At 35.8% G+C, this 20897-nt stretch overlaps 1 protein-coding gene across 21 annotated transcripts in view; it reads right to left on the bottom strand.

Annotated features, from left to right (window-relative positions):
- The window catches only part of ESRRG (estrogen related receptor gamma), a 400282-nt gene that overhangs the window by 51992 nt on the left and 327393 nt on the right, over positions 1 to 20897 (bottom strand). For all 21 annotated transcript variants that reach the window (XM_031504247.2, XM_077781876.1, XM_077781879.1 and 18 more), the window contains one exon: positions 773 to 883. In XM_031504247.2, the coding sequence (XP_031360107.1) occupies positions 773 to 883 (111 nt within the window). The remainder of the gene's footprint in view (positions 1 to 772; positions 884 to 20897) is intronic.

Genomic DNA, 20897 nt, shown 5'->3' with positions numbered 1-20897 from the left:
GGTAATACACCAGCCTCTTGCACTACAGCTATAATGCTATTAAATTTACTTCATGGAATTAGTACAGTCACTGCTTGAGTTTATATAAGCTGCAAAGCAAAACCCCTAACTATTTTTAGTTAATCGCAAAGAGGATGGAACTTGTATTTTAGCAGTGAGATGATCATCTCTTTCTCTCTTAATTTCAGCCTGGTGGGATACAATCAAGGACATTATTAAAACATAACAAAACAAAGAAAAAAAAAATCCATGAGGGTACTAGAGCCCAAACTACCACTTTCTGCTTTGTTATTAGTGTGGCATATTGCTGTTTTAATCTAATGCTAGGTAGTGTATTAATCTATAGGTATAAATTAATGAGGCTCTTAATGTGTTTTCATTGGGAGGTTGAGCAGTCAAACTCATTTAGTTAGTGAAAACTACAAAAATCACTTTCTTGTGAAATCTGAAAGTAGAAGCTTCAATGAGCTAATGATCACAGTACGAACCATTTTATGTACCACTGAAAATAAAGATAACCTGTAAATGTAAAATTCGCACTGCATAAACCATGCTTTTACACACTCCCACCTGTAAAAACACTCTTTGTTCAACTCCACTTGAGAAAGATGAGCATATTTAAAACAAAAGCTGTTAACAGCCAAATCGATAAAGTCTTCATGGTAATATTTTCTGACCAAACCCTTGTTCAACCCAGAAGGAGCTCAGCAAACAGGGCTAGAAGTCAATAGCCTGTACAGAGAGGGAAATACTGTGTATGTGGTGTACTCACATGGCTTTTTTGCTGGCTGAACTAGCTGAGGGTTCAGGTATGGGCTGTTCTCTGCATCTATTCTGCGCTTGTACTTCTGGCGACCTCCACGTACTCGGTCTAGGCGCACACCTACATTTGAAAACACAAGCAAACATGTAATTAAATACACTATGAGCATGCCTTTCAGGTAGCAATCTTCTATTTCCTGCCTTCCAATATTTATATTAAAAGCATGTTTATTTCAAAAGATTAATTTTAGAAAGCATGGGAAATCAGCATTGCAAGTATTTGCAAGCAGTTTAGAGTTCCACACATGCAAGACTAAGTATACAACATAATTTCCTGTTCATTTAAAACCATTCATTCATTTTTACATATTATTAAAAACAGCTAGCAAGTTTAGTTTCCATTTGAAAGAACCTAATCTTAAGTCATCTTTGCCAGAAGCAGAATTTCAAAGCTGTAACAGACACCATGGATATAGAAGCATAACATTACGAGCAGAGAAGTGCTGAGAATTAGAACTTTAGAAACAATGAGTTCTGTATAGAGTTTAGATAGTCAAATTAAGATGGATTAATGTAGCCAGAGGATACAAAGTAAGTGTCCCTAGAAAAATAAGAATATATATGTGGCTTAAAGACTGAAATTGCTCATGAGGATTTGAAAGAAATTGTACAGTTGTGCATTTAGATGTCATCAATGATGAATTAACATTTGTGTTCTACCTCCATAATATTCATTCCTTCAATACACCATTCTGCTGTCTGGTTTCTATGGATATATAGAAATTTACCTTCCTGAAACAAGCTATAGCTGCTCTCATTGACAAAATGAAACAAGGTCAAAGGGTTCAAAGACAGTAGGTCTTACAAAACAAGGAAATATTTTTATTTTTTTCTGAGTCACCGAGGCAGATTTCCAGATAGCCTGGGTGAATGTGACTAAAACCAAGCAGTAACATAACACGGAAGTTGATGAACTTGGCACATGTGCAGGACAACAGGACAAGTAATACAAAGTGCAAAATCCCTCTCTGATGACACGGATTTAACAACACAAGAATGCAAGGACACATTAAGTCTCTATGGCCCCTGTGAGCAATGTAATAAAGTGCAACTCACATTCTCACTTTTCTTTTCATTGTTTATTTTAGCTCTCCTCCCTCTATGCCTATTTCCTATCGCTATTATTGTGCCCCACTCTTCTACTTCCCATGCCTCTGACCTCTCCCTTATACACAAAATACCACAAGAACTGGCTTCTGGAGAGCAAGGGAAGCCACCACCAAAGAAATTAAAGTTCATGTGCACAGCAGGAAGAACACAGCACAGAGTTCATGTGCTGCCTCTGAACCTGCACAGGTAGTACAGGAAGCATCTGTCAGTCCTCTTTCCTTCTCAGAAACCAAAAAGGATTGACTGGGTCTTGGTAAAAGAAAACTGTTTTGCTAACTAGCCAGAAATCCAAGACCAACTATTTTTGGGGTGGTCTTGCTTTTTTTATTTTCACTTATATTTCCTGGGTTACTAACACACAAAGGAGATGCTCGCTTTAAGGACACAACAAACACCTGCAGCTATAATTCAGTGAGTTGTATCCAACAGTGCTCAATAGCTTTTGCTCATCAGGAAAGTGAGTTATTATCACCCCTACTTAATAGTGAAATTTCACCTTGTTTACTGCAGAAGACTGTGTATGTCAGTCCATCAAACCCAAGAAGTAAATTTCTCATTGTGCATCTCCAGTTGCATTTATGGAGAACACAAGATTTAAACAGTAACAAATGAACCACATACCCTAAGAGGTCAGTGCATAACTATGAATGAAATCTTCTTTATGGTAGTTACCTATGGAACTTGTGACTGATTTGTGATCTAAGCTGTTTGATATATTTTTTGCTAATTCAATCAACAGAGCATGGTTATTTTTGTTTTTGTTTTTTAAAGTTATACTTAGAAACTGCATTTCCACTTTCCATTAAAGATCACTTTTAAAACTGATAGCTCAAACATTTCAGAACAAATGATAACTCACTGTTCTTCACACTTGAATTGGGAGTTTGAGCTACACCTGAAGTAAATGACATCCAGGACAATACTTTGCCATAAAAACAAACAGCAGAAGACCAAGATTTGATAGCTGAATATTCAGAAATAGGCAGAGGATTAGAACAAGCCACATGCAATACTGGTGGGATTATGAAAAAGACTGCCCAGCATTTGAAGAAAAATAGATAGAAAATGCATAATTCAGATGCCATCCTTCTTTCTGCTTGGGAACAGATTTCATAGTGATAAAAGATGGATGGCATCAGACATAAGTATGTTTAATCAAAAAGTAATGGAATTTAAGCTTAAATTAAAGTAATATAAATCTACCAGGATGAACATTTTTTTTTACCTACTTTGCATTAGACGAGATACACATTCAAGCCATTTACTACTCAATGGAAGGAAATACAGAAAAATGTCACAAAATTTTACTTAGATCCAAGCCCTCACTAATATACACTGCTATATCTGTAAAGAAAACTTTCTTTTAGAAAACCCTAACTTCTATATAACTGGGGAGCAATTGTATTGCACAGTGTAAAATTACCTAAGTCTATAACAGAACTAATTCAAATTTTAATGTGAAAATAGTTTTGATAAAATAACACCAACAGACTATAAATTAGAGCTTTATAACCCTTCCATTAAAACTGATAAAAGTTTATCATCATTTTGGCTCCTAGTATTTCCTTTATCTGTAATGTATCCTGTATCTATATTTTTCTGTATCTATAGGAAAGTAGATACTTTGGATTTAATTTCTGATAATCTAACACACCCTATGTGGAATTTTACTTCCCAAGGGTCTTTACAGAAGTAAACACAGTGCAAGACACTGCTTAGCTACACCCATCTGACATTTCAGAAAACTTTGTAGTTTGTCAGGTAGCAAACTGAAATCCAGAGATTCCAAAGTATATCTGTAGATATTCCTCTGTAACTCCTATAGCTTGTATGAGAGAATTCATTACATAAAGGTTTATTTATCAAGACAGTAGTTCCCCAGATAGTAGCAACTGATGCCTCCTTTGTTCGAAAAACAAAGGAAAGAAATAAAAGTAATTTTGTCCACAAAAATCCTTATTTGGGGAAGGAGGAGCTTCACATCAGTCACAGATTTAGCTGTTTGAATTCCACACAGTCTATATTCAGATTATTAAGGAGGATATTGTGACATCTGGAGAAATTAAGTAGACCTCTGCTTCAGCTCTGCTGTGCATTGTGGCATCACAAAGTCTTCAGCTCTCAGTTCACTCACCCAATCAGTACTCAACCATGAAGTGAAAAGAAAGATACCCACCCCACTAATAAAAAATCATGTAGTATCTCCCCATGAACTGCACTGTACATGTTATAATTCCAGCTCTTCAGGGTCAAAACATCTACTCATGTCACTGAACACAGCTCCACCACAGATAAGGAAGTTGACTCTTCACCTTTCCTAATGCTCATGTGAAAAGCCTTCAAAAGAGAAACAACACCAAGAGCCCTAAAGGGAAAAAACAGGGATGACCACAGAGTAGAAATAGGCTTGCCACCAGTTAAGAGAGCAGCTAACTTCAATGTTAAAGTGCAACACGTTCATTTAATATATGAGGACAAGCACAACACATGAACTCGTTTGTTCAGGAGTGATGAGTGGTCAGAGATTTAGACATGACTTACAAATCTCAGAAAATGAGGGTTTGGCTGTAGAGTTGCAACAGAGAGATGGAAACTGTATAACTCAATGCAATAGCTACTTTTTAAAACAAAGCAATTACAGGTACTGATACAATGTAAGAAATTCTCCACCTATTCTTCAGGGAATAAATGCTTCTATATAGTCACTACATAAGCTTCTACAAAAAAAAAGTTTGCCTCCTGGTTCCTTACATAATCTTTGCATGATTTTTATCAAGTGCTACACAACACACAACAAACTCACATTGGGCACTTACTCTACACTAAATGCAGCCTTGCACAGAAACAACTGAACGCCAGAGCAGATGAGCCACATGAGCTACCCACCACATTAAATCTAAACAACACAGGTAAACTTGAACTCATTTTCTCTGAATTTCCTCATCTGTCTCTTCCTTACCAATAAATGTAAATTATTATTCCTATTCTGCAGTCCTTTCCTCCTACTGCCTTGAAAACCTCAAGGACAGATACCCACTGTGATGATGCTACATAACCAAACGGAATACCCATGCCCCAATATTCTACTGATTTTGCAATTCAGATCCTCAGTATGAAAATACTATTTAACCATGTCATCTCATTTTCCATACAGATCCAAGCCATATTAAAAGCGTATTATTTACTCCTTTTATCATCCACCACTATTTACTCCTTTATCATCCATCTCTGTTATTCTTCTCCATCCCCTCCTCCTTACCTTGGCTACAAGCATCCAGGGTTCATTTGTTCACCTGACCCATAAACATTCTTGTCCCTTCCACAGAGCTCTATTACCCACAAGAAATTCTGAATTTACATTGGAAGGCATTAGCCCAATCCTTCAAATCAAGTCCTACCAACACCAGGACTGCCTGTAATTATTCACTACCTTTAATTGGGGAACTTTTTATTTTGGAAAAAAAAAAGTGTAATTTACTTAATCAGTAAACAACAGGTTTGAAATCAGACTCAAATGTGCAATATTGACTTCCTTCAGGAGTTTCATATTCTGCTCCCTTTGTGTTTCCCCTATATAACAGTCTCATGGCAAGCTGATATGTTCTGCATCAACGCCACTCTGGCAAGCTCCACCTCTAACACAGCATTTGACATGTATGAAAAATATTCTATCTTATTTTTTGAGATATGTAACTGGCTAACAACCCATTTTCTACAGATGTCTGCAAGATTCCCAGCATTGTCTTCAACAGTGAGACAGGTAAAAATGAATACCCACATAACTGCATTTTGCCAAGCTCTAGAGGAACATTGGTAGCAGAGGTAGAAAAACCCCAGATTAACAGCAAAAGTGGAAAGCACAAATATAATTTTCCAGTGTGGTTCCAGTGTGGTTCTCCTTTGGGACAATATCTTAAGAGAGTGTTCCAGTTCACTTGAACATACTGTGATTATTTCTAAGATTGATGAATAAACTTCAGTGAATATTATAAACTCCATTTTGCTTTTATTTACATAAACCAGAAAAACTAGTTGATTTTTCCACTATGAACATGGACAGAATGCACTGAGGTTTAAGAATGCACACTCATCTAGATATTCTTTAGACACTTCAGCAATCTCTATAATTTAGAGTCCAGGGCATTAACTCTGCAGTCTGAAAGATTTGCAGTGGAAAAAATACTTTAAACCATGAAAGACCTCTTCCAATACAGTAGAAACATGCAGAAAAGTAACACAGCTGAAGAAATAAGATAATATCAGCTATCTTTTTTTTCTGGATCTGCATACTTATTTTATGTGCTGAATTACAAAGATGCCAAAGAGCTTCTGCAATCAGTTTACAAAGTATTTGGATAATGCCTTATTCAGGTAAAAATTCAACTAGAGATGTAAAATATGTGTCTACTACGTAGATAGAATTTTGAAAAGAGAGCCCTAATTCATCAAAGAAGATAGAAGCTATGACTCACATTAAAGTTTTCCTGATCTATGGCTAAATTAACAATTACCAGGGGAAGTCTTTAGTGGTTTGTCTTCCTATAGCCATCTCCACAATTAAACATATAATTTAGAGTGCCACAGGATGTCTAAAAATCATCCTCTTACTTTACATTCAGCTAGTACCAAAAAGTATTTATTAATGTGGGATAAAATTGGCTGTTCTCAAGATGTGCCTGTAAAACAATTAATTTATGAACTGACCCATATAATTGACTGAAAAACAAAACAGTGTTTTTATTACTTTAATACCTAACTTCATCTGTGACTACAAGTTGTTTAATTTATCTGTTCCTTTGCAATGATTTGTAAAAACCATTTTATTATTAAAAACCCCAAATAATTGGGCTAATTAAAATATTTAGTGAATTGTTTTAGGTTGAAAAAAACAAACAAGAAAAATACTGCTTTTGCAAAACAAATGCTTCAAACCAGTATTTCAGATTTTGCTTATGTTTAATACTAAACAAAGTTTCAAGGCAACCAAATGTAAGCAATATTTGGGAAATTTCATTTTTGTCCTGGGAGGAGGGGATGAGATAGGCTGGATTTTTGCAAAGGAGCTGAAAAACACATCTCTCAGGTTAAAGCCCAGTGGTTTGTTTTTTTCATTTTGACAAAAGAACTGATAAATGCATTACTTACACAGCTCAGTACTCAACCTCTCTTGAAAGGAACATTAACTTTGCATGAACTAATCATCTACATGCTGAAATTTTGTGCACTGCCATTTATGCATTAAACCACAAAAGAACGTTAATAAAATCCCCTTAGTTTTCTCATGTAAATGAGACTTTGTGTAAATAAATTCTATTATTTCTCAGCCCAAGTGATTTCCCTTGAAGAATGGTCCATAAACAAAGATGTTCACATGAAGAAAATGTGGCATAAAATGTTTAAGAATCCTATTGTTCCTTTACATTTTTAAATGGATCCATATGTATCCTAATCTGTGACACTCACAAATACAAATTAGGGCACATGCAACAGGTGACAAGTTTTAATTGAATGTCTTCTGTCTGCAATTCTGACAAAAGGTGAATGGAAATAAATGAGTCTGGCAAGACAGCCCTGAGCCTTACAATACCCAATACCTCATTATTTTTAAACAGCTATCTATAAACTGATGCTGACAAGCCTTGAACCTTTTATTTCTGTTCAAGAAGAGGTGAATGTGCAGAAAGAAAGAAGAAAATAAAAAAAAAAAAAGAAAAACATGACAGCATGTTGCATTAAACATGCAACACCCATTATCTAATGATTAGCTCTCAAATATTACAAAAGAATATCTTTTACACTTCACACAAGAACTTGGGAAAAAAAAATCTGTCTCTCTTTTGGAAGAGGTATATTATGCACTCCATTGCTAGTGCCTACATTTGATAATTTCTGAGTTTTATACTACCAGACTTTCAGTGAAATTATGCTAGACTCAAGATGATTTTAAAAAAGACTGAAATTAGACCAGTAAACAGAGGTTATACAGCTTGCACTTCCTTTCCTTCCCATTTCTGAAGTGAGGAAGAGCCTGTGTTGCAGCAAAATGTGCATATTTGTAAACTGCAAAGAAAAAGGAATGCAGAACTAAGGCTGAATATACATAAAGCCCTGGTGTTCCTGAAATGAAGCAGTTACCATTACATAATACTTCTCTCCCCATCACCTGGTTTACTAATATACTAATTACTAGGAATCAGTGTAAAATACTGCAACAGCTTTTATGAATAACACAGAAAATACTGTTGCTAATTGCACCATTAAATTTCATGTCAATGTGCTTATATATCATAACCATACTATATGAGAGTATATGCCTTATTTTTTTAATTATGCATACGATGTCCTGGGACAAGGCATAAGAATAAATAAAGGCAATCTATCACTAACTAAATACCACAGCTCTAACCTTAATTTATTTAAATATAATTACAGAAGATGCTATCTTGTTTCAGAGTTCAAATTACAACCAATTTAATGAAGTGGAGCTTGCTGGGCTGTAAAGTCATTACTGCATCAATACACTTGTAACCATTACTTTAAAGGTGACAAGCCCAGAGTGGGAAAGGCGGCTTGGCTGGTGATCCAAGGAGAGGGCACAGAACATCAGGAGACAGAAAGGTCAAAAAGAAAGTTTGAGCAAGGCCATGCCAACACCTGAAGGTCAAAAGCAGGCCTTTACTCTAGATCACGTCACTAGAGCTTATAAAGAATTCAGGAGCTATGCTGGTGACAACTGTAATAGAAAAGAAGTCTAACTGAAGTTCTGGACCATTTGCTGGCAACTCTCAAGACACAAAGGAAGATTGAAATGAAATGCATTACAATAATCGGACTGTGAAGTACCCACAGCATGAACAAGATCTCAATACCCTTTTCAGATACAATAATGTGCAGTTTCACAATGTTTTAGTTAGTGACTTGGAGGATGTGGAATTAATCTGCGATCCAGAAATCACACGAAAGTTCTTAATGGTGTGAGTTGAAACAGTTATACAAAATAATATCAGTTCTACTGGGACCAAGAAATATTCCACTTAGAATTTGGATTTCTACCTAGAGGAAGTGATTTCATTCTGCTGGAACAGAATCAGAGAAAACTAAAGGATGGCTTATCATACTAGAGCTTTAAAACAGATGTAAAATTCACTGAAGTATTAAGTTTTTTACCCTAACAAATATGATCCAGAACTCTGGTGTTTTTTTCTTTTTATTAGACTTTTTTTTTTCCCTCTTAGGGACAAAATCTTTCTCATCTTCCTCAAGGAGCAGCCATTCTGTGATGACCTGTACAAGAGTAAGACAAGCAAAATTTACTTTCTAAATTGCACTCATCTGGCAAATTAACTAAGACTTACCTTTACAGCTCAGATGGCTTTATAATGCCACTTGAGCCTAAATTGGCCTCAGTGCAAATATATATTTTTCTCACAGAATTCCGTATTTCTCCAAGACTTATTCATGAAAGCATCATTTTGACATTGTCTTTTCTCTTAGTACACCCATAACAACCCTATCTCTGCAATCTTTCTCGTATTTATGCATTAAGTAATTAAGAGCTATAATTTTTGTTTGGTGAAACACTGTGCAATTCTTCCCTACTTTTTCTTTATTATTTTAAAGAGTGACAAATCAATATGTGGAACTGCATCCATTTCAGACTTGATCCTTCAAGCTTCCTCAAAGGGTATGGCAGAATTCTGAACTTCTCTCTGTCTTCTGCATGCGACTTTATGGCTCCACAGGATCTAGAGCAGGGGGCACACTGGGAAAACAGTCCAAGAACCTAACACCATGTCTCAGCTTCTGTTTGCAGTTAACAGATTTTTAGGAGCATTAATTATATCTTATCATGATTTATAAGGGTGTTAAAGTGTATATCACAATTTGACTTATATGGAAGACTGCAATGGAAATGTAAAATAGCTGAAGTAATTTAATGAGTACATACACCAGTCTGATGCTAAAAAAAGGGGTACTTTTAAACCTATGCACACACTTAATATGAAAATATGGGTTTGACTTGGAAAATGTGGCAGGTATTCTCACTTTTTGGCTTTCTGCAGTCATAACATGAGCATTTTGCCTTCTGCATTGTTATTATGTTTGCACATGTTTTTCAAAACTAGATAGGAGTTACACAGCAGGGTTTCATTTGGAGTCCCAGAGAAATCTTGCAGTACAACTACAAGATAATTCTAACCTCAAGATTTTATATTACTAGTTTCAGATGTTTTTGGCAAATGACAGGGCTTTTCTGTACTTTGCACTTCCTGTCCATGTACTTCAACTTTCTGTTTCTTAGAATTCTGTCTGCTACAAGAGTGAAGTTCAACAGTGGCTTATATGGGTACATAGTTCAGCTGGGCTGATCTGAAATTCCAGGTTTCTACTTCCTTTCTGATTTGTCTGAACAGTTGCTTATTTTAAAAAGTACAGTTTTTATTCTTTAGGTAGAGGAAAAAAACAATGATCTAGGTTAATATGTTTGGACTGGAAGGCACTGACATAGCACATCACAGCACCTTCTTGTTCAGTGTTCCTTCTGCCTGAAAATCTTCACATGGAACAAAAAATTTAAGGTTTTTGTTTCATTATTTGCAATGTGCTAAAGTAATGACTGTTCAGCAACAAAAACTTCAAAATGCAGTGGCTAGAGGGGCATCAAATCAAGACATAGCAGAGTAAAATAAAGAAAATTGCATAAAGTGTCAATGTGGTGGAATTGTTTCCTATTAGTATTGTAGCATTGCTTTTAAAGGTGGAAACAAAAAAAGGAGAAATGTCCTTTGCATATATTATGGTTTCTGGAGGTGGCAGGTAAAAACAGGCAGGAAAAAATCCCTCCAAGAAGGGATTTTACAAATGGCCATTAATGGAGGACCACGATCCCATCCAGGGTACAAACATTTGTACAAACATTTTCCAGAGTACTGGAACTATGCCTTTTTCTTTGTATGTAACATTTACCCTGTTCTTCCATGAATACTAATATCAAAGAATTGTGCATACATGAGAATCTGAAAGTGAAACTGAGCAGAAAACCACCAAAATTCATTTATCAAGTTCTGATGCTAAGGTTAAGTGAGGAGCAAAACACAGAATAATAATTTTTTTAAAGTTATTCAATTTCACAAGAGAAGGCTCCAGTCCTTCAACTGAATTATATGGGTAGATATATAAAATATATAAAACTATCAGATGTGGTAGAACATGGCAAGATTTAAAGATGCATACTATTTTGTTAATTTTCTATTGTTTACTTCTTTTCCCTTAACACAAAAAGGACTGAAATATTACTGTATATACATATATATAAAAATAATAATAGAATATCTTGTGATATCAGCTAAAGTGTGAAAAGAACAGAAGATTAATTATTTCACAATTCCTATAAGAAATGTATGTATTTGTGTTTCTTCTTCATAAAGCAATGGAAAAAGAAAATGACACACAAGGAGTTAACAGGTACAAGGTTCTGTAGCCATAAAAAAAATAACAAAAAAACCCTAACTCTTCATTTAGAATTTTAAGTATTCTCCCAAACATGCTTAGCACTTCATTCATGCCCTGAGTGTGGGTGATTTATACCTTAGCTCACACATCCTGCCAGCCTCAGAAGCTGACATTCTGCCTGACACACTGGAGTGACAGGTTACCCTGCTTCTGGCCTCTGAGTCTCCTCGAAGTACTTTTTGAGCAATTAATGGAAGGTTTATTAGTGGTGCCACTTCACTGATACCACTGCTAGAAGCTTTCCATACAGAAGCATATTGGTTAACCAGTGTATTGACAGCTCTTTTGTGGTTAGCAACAGGAACAGATCCGAGCCTATGTGAAAATCCCAGATGAAAAACTGCAAATGTGCTCAGCATTCCCCAGACTTTTTGACTGCCTCTAATCTTACAAACAATTAATAGTATGAGGTAAATTGATTTCACTTCAATAAAATACAATAAATTTTTAAACAATTAGACGATATATTTTTATTATAAAGTGCCCCTGCTCTAAAACAGAAACGGTGACAATTTTCTTCTAATCTCATAGGTAACACTGGGCCTTTGGGAAATGGGTTAATAAATTCTAGTTTTCTAAACCAGACAGACTGATTTACTGTAAACTTCCCCCATTACACTTATAGTAGATGTCTATCAGATTGCTTATGAGAACAAATTTATGGAAAATATCCAAGAGTAATGCTTTGTTCTTATTAAAATACATGAATATGTATGTAATTTTAGCCAGCCTAAATGAACAAAACAAAGGGAAAAGAGGCCAAAAATTTTTGTCACAAGAATTATTCTTTTATACAAGAAACAATTTGTCCCTGTTAAAAATGCCTTTATATAAGACGCTTGTCTGAGGAGAATATTTTTCGTTAAATTGTAATGGCAACTGCTATGAAGAAAACCTGTACAATGTACAAGGCTATGTTAATACAAGTAATTGGGCGACATAATTACATGAGCATTATTTAAAAGAGGAAATAAAGCATAAAATTTCCTCATAAATTATTTTTACATAGAATTTTAACAGATGTGGAATGAAAAAAAAATTAAAATAGTTCTAAGTCAATAATTCCTGACAAGCACAGCCTATTTAAATTGATACATACCTAGCCTCCTTCTGAATGCAGATGTCAATGGGAATATTCACCATGAGCAATGCTAAACACACACATATTTTGTTTTCCTAGGGGCTATGAAAAGAATATTTACCAAACGGGAGACCAAAGTCTTCTCACTCAGTGCACTGCAAATCTATTATAGCTCTACTGAAGTCTGCACATTTCTCCAGAGTTACTTTGAAGGGTGAGAAGAGCAAAGAATTTAATTGACATTGTCTTTTTTTCCAAACACTGTGTTCCTTCCAAAGTTTTCTGCTTTATGTCACAAAGTTCTCTTCCTTCTGTTAAAACACATACATTGGACTTGTTCACTCTTTCTTTTTTCTTTTAATTATATCACTATACATTCCTATGGAATGTGAAATTGGGAATTTAAAAGACACTATGACTCAAGAGCAGAATTTACTGAGTAAAAAAATGACAGGGTATATATAAAATAACTTAATGAACCAAGCCCACAAATAGAATCTTAGAAGAGCATTTCAAGATATTTGTAACTGGCACCCTCAAAATGAACAAAAGTGTGTAATACTCTTCCTAGGACAGGTTTTGAACATCTTAACTAGGAAGTGTGTGTACAGTTAGTACACTTCGGTCCCTGGGTTCAATGAATTCTTTATGAAATAAATGCCATTGATGTCACTCCATGATCAGGAAACAGACACAGGTTTAAAGGAAAAAGAAATGACAAGATCCATGATGGCCTGCAGTGAGAACTTTTCTTTCTCCAGCAGGAACTCTTCAGAGAATGATCACTAAAGGCTGTGTGTGCTTTGCACAGTGTAACTCAAACCAGTGACACTGCATTGCTTAATGGCTAATACAAGCTAAGAGTCAAAATTCCTTATTCACTCTTTTATCCTGTCCTACATGGGCAATCTGGGAATGTAAATACATAATAAGACAAGGTCTGGAGAGCTGTTGGCAAATAAAATCTCTATGTGGTTCAGTTTTCCACATTTAGATTCTGCCCTTCACTGCATCTCCACATTACTCTCTCAAGATCCAAAATTGTACCTAGGACTGTTATTTAAATAAAACAAACCTGTTTTTTCCTTTCATCTTTCCCTCTTCTTAACCTTAGAATCTTTACTTTGGATCAGAACCTCCTCCTGCAATGTATTCATTTGTTCCAGAAAGTATTTTGATCCTGAGTTCAAATTTGGATCCATTTTCAGATGTTCAAGTTTTCTCCTACTAATTTTAATCTGCACTAGATATATTCAGAAGAATGGTATAAAAACATGCAGATAAATCTGAACAAGAAAGCACATTTTATTGCATTACTCTAAAGTGATATAACAGGAATAAGATCTTGCCTGTATTTTCAAAGGGGACTCATTCAAATGTTCTTCCTTGAAGCCTTAACTTAGTTAAACCTGGAGAAAAGGAAGGAACTAACCACTGAATAAAATACGTCTAGTTATGATTATATGCAGCAAAATTGTGCATCAGTTATATATAACAACAAAATTGTTATCAGTTATATCACTGTTTTCTGGGAATATTGATTATTGGAGAAAATCAAAACACATGGCACTGAGGATGGATCCTATGAGGAACGCCTTTGGGATTGGCAATGGGACATCCTTAAATCAGTGATCTCAATGGTCTTAACAAATCTGATATTTTCTGACACTGTTTTTTCAGGTTTTACATGTTTCCCATTTGCTGACATGTGAGATTTATGTGAAAATTGTACACCTTGGCATTGCTTAGAAGCATTTGTTTCTTGAATTGAGGCAGGTTTTAGAAACTGTAACACAATTCATTTTTTACTGCCTTTTCCCTATTTTACAGAGTTAAGTTATTTTCCACTTGTCATGCCATTGTGTCAGAGATGGTGTGGTGTGGTGGATTGATACCTCTTTATTATTCTCTCCAGCCTGTGCCTTTCCTTTTAGATTGCTCTGTGATCTTCTTTTCAACTATCCACAAAGGGTGGAAGTGTAATAAACAGCTCTACTTTGTGCCAAATTTTTGTGGGGACTACTGCTCTCTCAGTGATGATATTTGCATATTTCTTGAAACTAGGTTAACTTGCAGTTAGATCAATATTAAGCTTGGCCATATATCCATCAATCCAGCAGAATTTTAGTTTTAACTGGACTTTTAAATTAAGATTATGAGCCCACCAAAAAAAGGAGAGAATGCACTGCAAAATTTATATTGACAGCCTATTTATAGTCAGAGTAATTTTTTTGTATAACTTCTACAGACCAAAGATGACTAAATCCACATCAAAAAAATCTTAAACCTCAAATAAATTCAGAGCCAGAATTCTGTGATTTTGATTGGCATCTTCCCTACATCTAAAACGGTGTAGCCCATTTTTTTATTCAAAATAATTTGTACAGAACAGCATAAAAGTAAGTTTTAAATCCTCCACATGGGCTTTTTCATTTTTAAACCTATCTAATTAAAAGATGAGGAAATTCTCCTTGTAGTCACATAAATATGTAAGACAGAGTAAAAAAGCTTTTCATATGCTTGTTTTTTATTTGTCCCATTCTATCGATTCTACTCTGAGGAATGGATTTTCATCTTTGTGCTAAACATCAAAAAAATGCTCTCTACACTTTACATTTCTTAAACCATGTTGTACATTGTACCACTAAGGTAACACAGTCCTCATCAAAACTCCACACAGCTGGCAATTGCCACAGTGAACTAAATAGAAGGGGATTTCAAGTGCTGGATACTTAACAGCCGGAGAAGCTCTTTAATCTTGTTTAAGAAAGAGAGGGCATAATTTATCTAGAGACAATCCTCCTTGGCAGCATGTGCATAAGAAAGGGAGGCTGAGCTTTAAAAGGGAATTGAAAATAGAAGTTTCTACCATGAATGTACTTCACAGCATGTAACAAATAAACAAACAAGCAGGTTAACTGTTATGCACAAGAGGTCTGAAGCATCAGTGAAGAATTTTGCCAGTGCTGGCAGTTGCATGAACCACTCACTTCTCTCACTCTCACAGTGAGAGAGATTTACCTGCTCATCTCAGACTATTGCTGCTGAACTGGGCCATAATCAAAAACTTTCTAAATACTTCTCACGTCATGAATCCTGAAATGGATGGTGATTCACAAAAATACAGTGCCAAACTGGTTAATGCATATTATTTGATTCAAGAAAGTGTAGAACTACATCAGTTTGGAAATGAAGACAGAAAATGTATCTTATTACATGCAATTGCAACACAGTCAATCCTGCCAATGGCAAAGATCAATGGCTAGACTAGTAATTCCTCCACTGAGAATAGCTAGAGCGAGACAAAGAATTCCTTCACGTCCTTTTCATTCATCAATAGATACCATGAAAAAAAAAAAAGTGGGTTATTTAGTGCTGGTTTCATCTTACATTATTAATGTGAGGAAGCAGACTAAATACTGATTAGCAACAAAGTAAGCACAGTGAAGGAACAAAACTACTGTAAAGGTGCAAGAAGCTCATATAAAAAGTCAGTTGGATTGTGAATATGTTCTCCCTCCCTTTCAGTTTTGATGTATAACTGTTGAAAACTCTTAAAATATTTAATCTGGATGTAGGACCAATAAATATTGACGCTTTTTTCCCACTCAAATACAAGAACTTGACACAGTCCAGGAAAAAATTGGTAAGTCTGTCTTTCAAGAGAAGGTTTTCCACCACACTTTAATCTTTATTATGGACAGTTTACCTGAGGATGCACTTAGAGATGCTCTACTGCCATATTCCACTGCACAAAGATCTGTTATTAGGATCCAGCAATTTTACAATTTCCTTGATCAACAAAAGCCTGCAGTCCTTATTCAGAGGAAACTTCAACTCTAACTCCCATGCCACTAAAATCCCCATTGCAGACTTTTTCCAGCATAATATCCAACATACCCATCTAATTAATGTAAGCAGTATCAGTACCATTTATCTTTCTTTTGCATTGTTTTTTACTCAGTTACTTCTCCATCAAAATGCACTGTGTTTTATTGTTAATTGCGATTAAAAAAAAAGAAATGAGCCAAATCAATTACAGTCCTCTGTCAATCTGTATGGTTGAGCCACAACTTTTACTGTTTTAATTAAATGAAGAAATGGGTCTATTGTTTAAAGGCATTAAAGAAGGTAATTCAAAACTTCAAGTAAAGGGTTTTCTTGCTTTTACTGGGGAACAGAGATACCCATAAAAGCAATACAGGTCTCTATTTGAATTTCAGAGCAGCTGTGAAATTTATAAGGATCACAGAAACAAGTACTTACCTCTTTTTTTTTATTTTAGCTAACGTTCCACTATTTCTAATGGGTTTAGGCTGTGAAGATGTTACCTAAAAAATGTTGCCATGGCTTTAATCCTGGGTTAGCAAGAGGACACAGTCTTTAATGACGACACAATCTTTAGCAAATGACTGGAGGAAGATTACGATGATATAGAGCTGACCTTGCATATCATCTGTCTCATATAAAAATTTGTCCTAAAATATGTGAATTTCAACACAGAAATATTTGTTGTAAGTGGGATTTGACATATGTGTGAAACTGGATAAAGGGCTTTTCAATCAAAATCTGTCTCCTACCAAACTCTATAGCAGAGGGTTGCCACAACAGGGAATGCTGAGTCATTATGAAAGTACATAATGGCTCATCTTTACTTTTCCTTTTCCTGACATGCTCTTTTTTGTGACCAGCAGAAGCTGCAGATTGTACAGACAGTATTCTGTTGACATAGTCCCCTTTTTCACTCCAAACATCCCTAGGCCAGAGGGATCACCAAAGAAGCCAGTCTAAGAACAACATAAAACGTTATTACTCTTCTGGTTTTCCCTAAACGCTCTAGGTAGCCATCACTTTATCCTGTGTACACTACGTTCCGTTACTGCCCAACCTAATAAAGACTTCTGTCACAGCGATAGCTTTTCATCTTCAGAGCTCTTTTCTCCTCTCCTGATAAGGCTGCCAGCTCTACTCTCTGTAAATGAGCTCATGCGAACACTTTATTTTCGGCTTGTGGAAACAAAAAGGGCCAGTGCTCAGCTTCAGAGCTTGAGGGGGCGGTTTGCTATCTTCAAAGCATGACCAAGGCGTTTGAAAGGGATTAAAATTAAATTGGTAAACTCAATTTGAAATAAGGGAACTTGAAGCAGGACTATTGCACTCACAAACACTGCTTTTTCTTTAAAAGCTTCAGAAACCCCTTAAAATTGGTCACTTTAACTCATTTTTATTTATGTACTCTTAAATCTCTGGCAACTGCTTCGATAAGACTGCTGGCCAGTACCCCATGTTATCATCAGCAGGCACATACAGCTGAGCATCTCCCTTTCAGGACAGATGGTTATCCCATCCCAGTGCACTCAGTTCAGAAACATGTGAATCACAGCTTCAGTTTCCTTATCCAAACAGCAAATAAATTAAAACTTTTTTGTAATTAGTGGCATATGTTTGCCTCTGTGTACAGAATGACTTGGACCAAACCTGAATTGACATGTTTCATTCATTGACATCCTAACTATTTGTGAATGTCCAGTTCCTGGCACTGTTTGATGCACAATAAGGAGACATCAAAGAAAAACAAAATTTTACAAATACTTCCTCTGCTGTTGGATTTTACAGATGAAATTTATTTCAGCAGATAGTTATAACTGTGTAGTGAGTACAAAAAACTGTTGTATTTTTTAAAGCTTATACAAAATATATCCTTAGGAACAAAACAATTAACTGTCCATCTCTTAAAATGCTGCAGTTCTTCAACTGGTGTAGCTGGCCAGGTGGAGAACCAAGTGAGCAATGTCTCAGGGCTCAGGCATTCCTTCCATCTAACATCTGGCTCAAAATCCACTCTATCAGAAATTATTTGCTGGTCTTATATTCCTAGTCTGTCCACATCAGGAATGTACTGAAGAAGTAGAATATATCGTTCAGCTCAAGATGAAGGCCCAGCTAATACAGGTGTGTGCAGTTAAAGCTTATCAGAAAGGGAAGACACATGGGAGCAAGAGAGATAAATCTGCAAAAATTCTTGAAGACTTTTAGATATGGAGGTTTTCCTCAGGGTACTCTCTCAATTCATTATTTCATAATTTCCAATGTTTACCCATACCACCTTTTTACCACTGCTATTACTATTTCTAGATTCACGTTCAGAAGACCAACACTGCCATTCACTGCTCTCCCTACTAAATTTGGGGCAGTTTTAGGTAGCAAGTTTCTCATTGTTAAAGAGATCTAATGGCACACTTTGAAAGCAGAGTCAATAACAAAGCAGAAGCAAAGCAGTCTTTTCCAACTGGAAAGACTTCTAAAGTAAATAAGCATGTAATGAAATGGACTCTTTTACACCATCCTAAGATAAACACTAAAGGTTATTCACAAACTGCAAATGATCATTGGAGGCCAGAATATTCAAAATAAAACCAATTCTCTGTTATATTTCTAAATAAGAAATGCAACACAACATCCTTTTTTGAAACTTCTTGATGAAAAAAAGGATTATGAATAGTTGTGTCCAAAGATACCACCAAACACTACAAGAAAATACAAAGCTGTCCAAGACTGAACACCAAAGAAAACAGAAACAGCAAGCTGGACTTTCTGACACCATAAAAGAAAAGGGGAGCTGGGAGATGATCTGATTTGGCTTCACAGGCTCAGCTTCTGAAATCACAGGCAGTAGCAAAGCCACTGTCAGAAGCTGCCTCCAAGCAAGTTGCAAAGCACTGTTTAGTAACCATGGCATCCCTACGTGCTCAGTTTGACCAGTGGGTCCTGCTCTACACACCAGCACTGGGACAGTGCCTGCCATCTTTCTGCCCTGATCCCAGCTTCACACTCCCTCAGTGCCTTTCCCACCACAAGCTATTTTATCCTTGAGAACCAAATGCAGGAAAGTCCTGGAGAAGTCCCAGCCTTTCTAAGAAACATCTTTATGCCAACCTTACTTATGAGTTTGAGTGTCTGACATGGCTCATGATAGACTTTGGACATTTTGTAGAATTGTGAGATATGCAGCCAGTATTATAACGAAATCAAGAAGCAAAACTACAAGTCATGCAGAAACAACAAATGTATTCACAACATGAACATCTCAACACCTGACTTAAAATTGGAATGATTTTAAGAAGTTCTGTCAATATATCCTACAGAAATAGCCTCTGCATCCCAAAATACACTCCATATTGAAAATAAAACAATTAAGCCTGAAGGTGTGTATGCATGATAGATTTGAAAGTGAGTTTGAAAGTAGATTTGAAAGTAAGAAAGCACAGCATAGCCATGATCTTGCTTCTGTAACTTACAGCAGTTTATTGACTTTGAAGGTACAGAACTAAGTTACTGAGATTTAGCCAGCCCCCTTCGTACTCCTGTAGCATTTACATAGTAGTACCATAAACTATTCTTAATACTACCTACTATTCTTAATAATGAATTATATTATTAAGAACTGGGGCCTCTGGCATCCCTGGCTGAGCCACTAATCTGTTCTTATTAGCATGTAGGGTCTACAATGAAGGCTGGATACAAAACCCATTAGTAGTAACTAATTGCAATTGACTAATTGATGCTAAGTGACTGATCTTAATCATGTGTAGGGACTTCAGGACCTTCTCTTATTCCAGAAAAGAGGTACTTCCTTCCTGTAGTTATTGCCCAAGAATATTCATAGCACACGAATGCTGTTTTGGCTTAACATGCTATATACTCTGTTCAACAACTTGACGTTGTTACATCACTGTGATTCATTACATCATGATGGTACAACTGAAAATGAAATGGTAAATCAACATTTGTTCTGCTCAGTCTTAAAATAACTATCTTTCAAATACTATCTTAGCCATTTAGAAGGCTGCAGTTATCCTCTCTGTAGTCAACTTTGTTAGCAGTGTGGATATACAAATTCAACTTCCCTGTCTGCCAGGATTCAGATTTGCTTGCTGGTGTTTGTCCCATTTTAAAGGGAAAGGAAAAGTGAACCCATACCAAGATTTTAATTTTTGAAACAGGAGTATTTCAAGCTTAAACCAAGTTAGATTATTATTACTGTCTCTCTTTTTTTATCAGAGAAAGGCACTTCACAAAAGTAAAATAAATGCATTCCACATAATTTTCACTTCCATATGACTTTCTGCTCTACTGCAGAAACTTTTCCACCCTTCTCCATTTGAGAAGTTTCTTTTTGGTGTGACATGTATTCCTGTTTCCCTCTGCAGCATTTAATATCCTGTTAAACAGGGCAGTTTAAAAACACATACAAGGGAACACCTTGTTGGCTAAGGCACCTACAGATTTTATCACTCATCCCCAGTAACAGACTTTGAAATGGTCCTTAATGAGCACACAGGCATTAAGGAAAACCTAAACAGACTTGTAA

Source organism: Lonchura striata, chromosome 3, assembly GCF_046129695.1.
Source record: "Lonchura striata isolate bLonStr1 chromosome 3, bLonStr1.mat, whole genome shotgun sequence".
Classification (NCBI taxonomy): Eukaryota; Metazoa; Chordata; class Aves; order Passeriformes; family Estrildidae; genus Lonchura; species Lonchura striata.
This window is presented reverse-complemented; position numbering and strand designations above follow the sequence as displayed.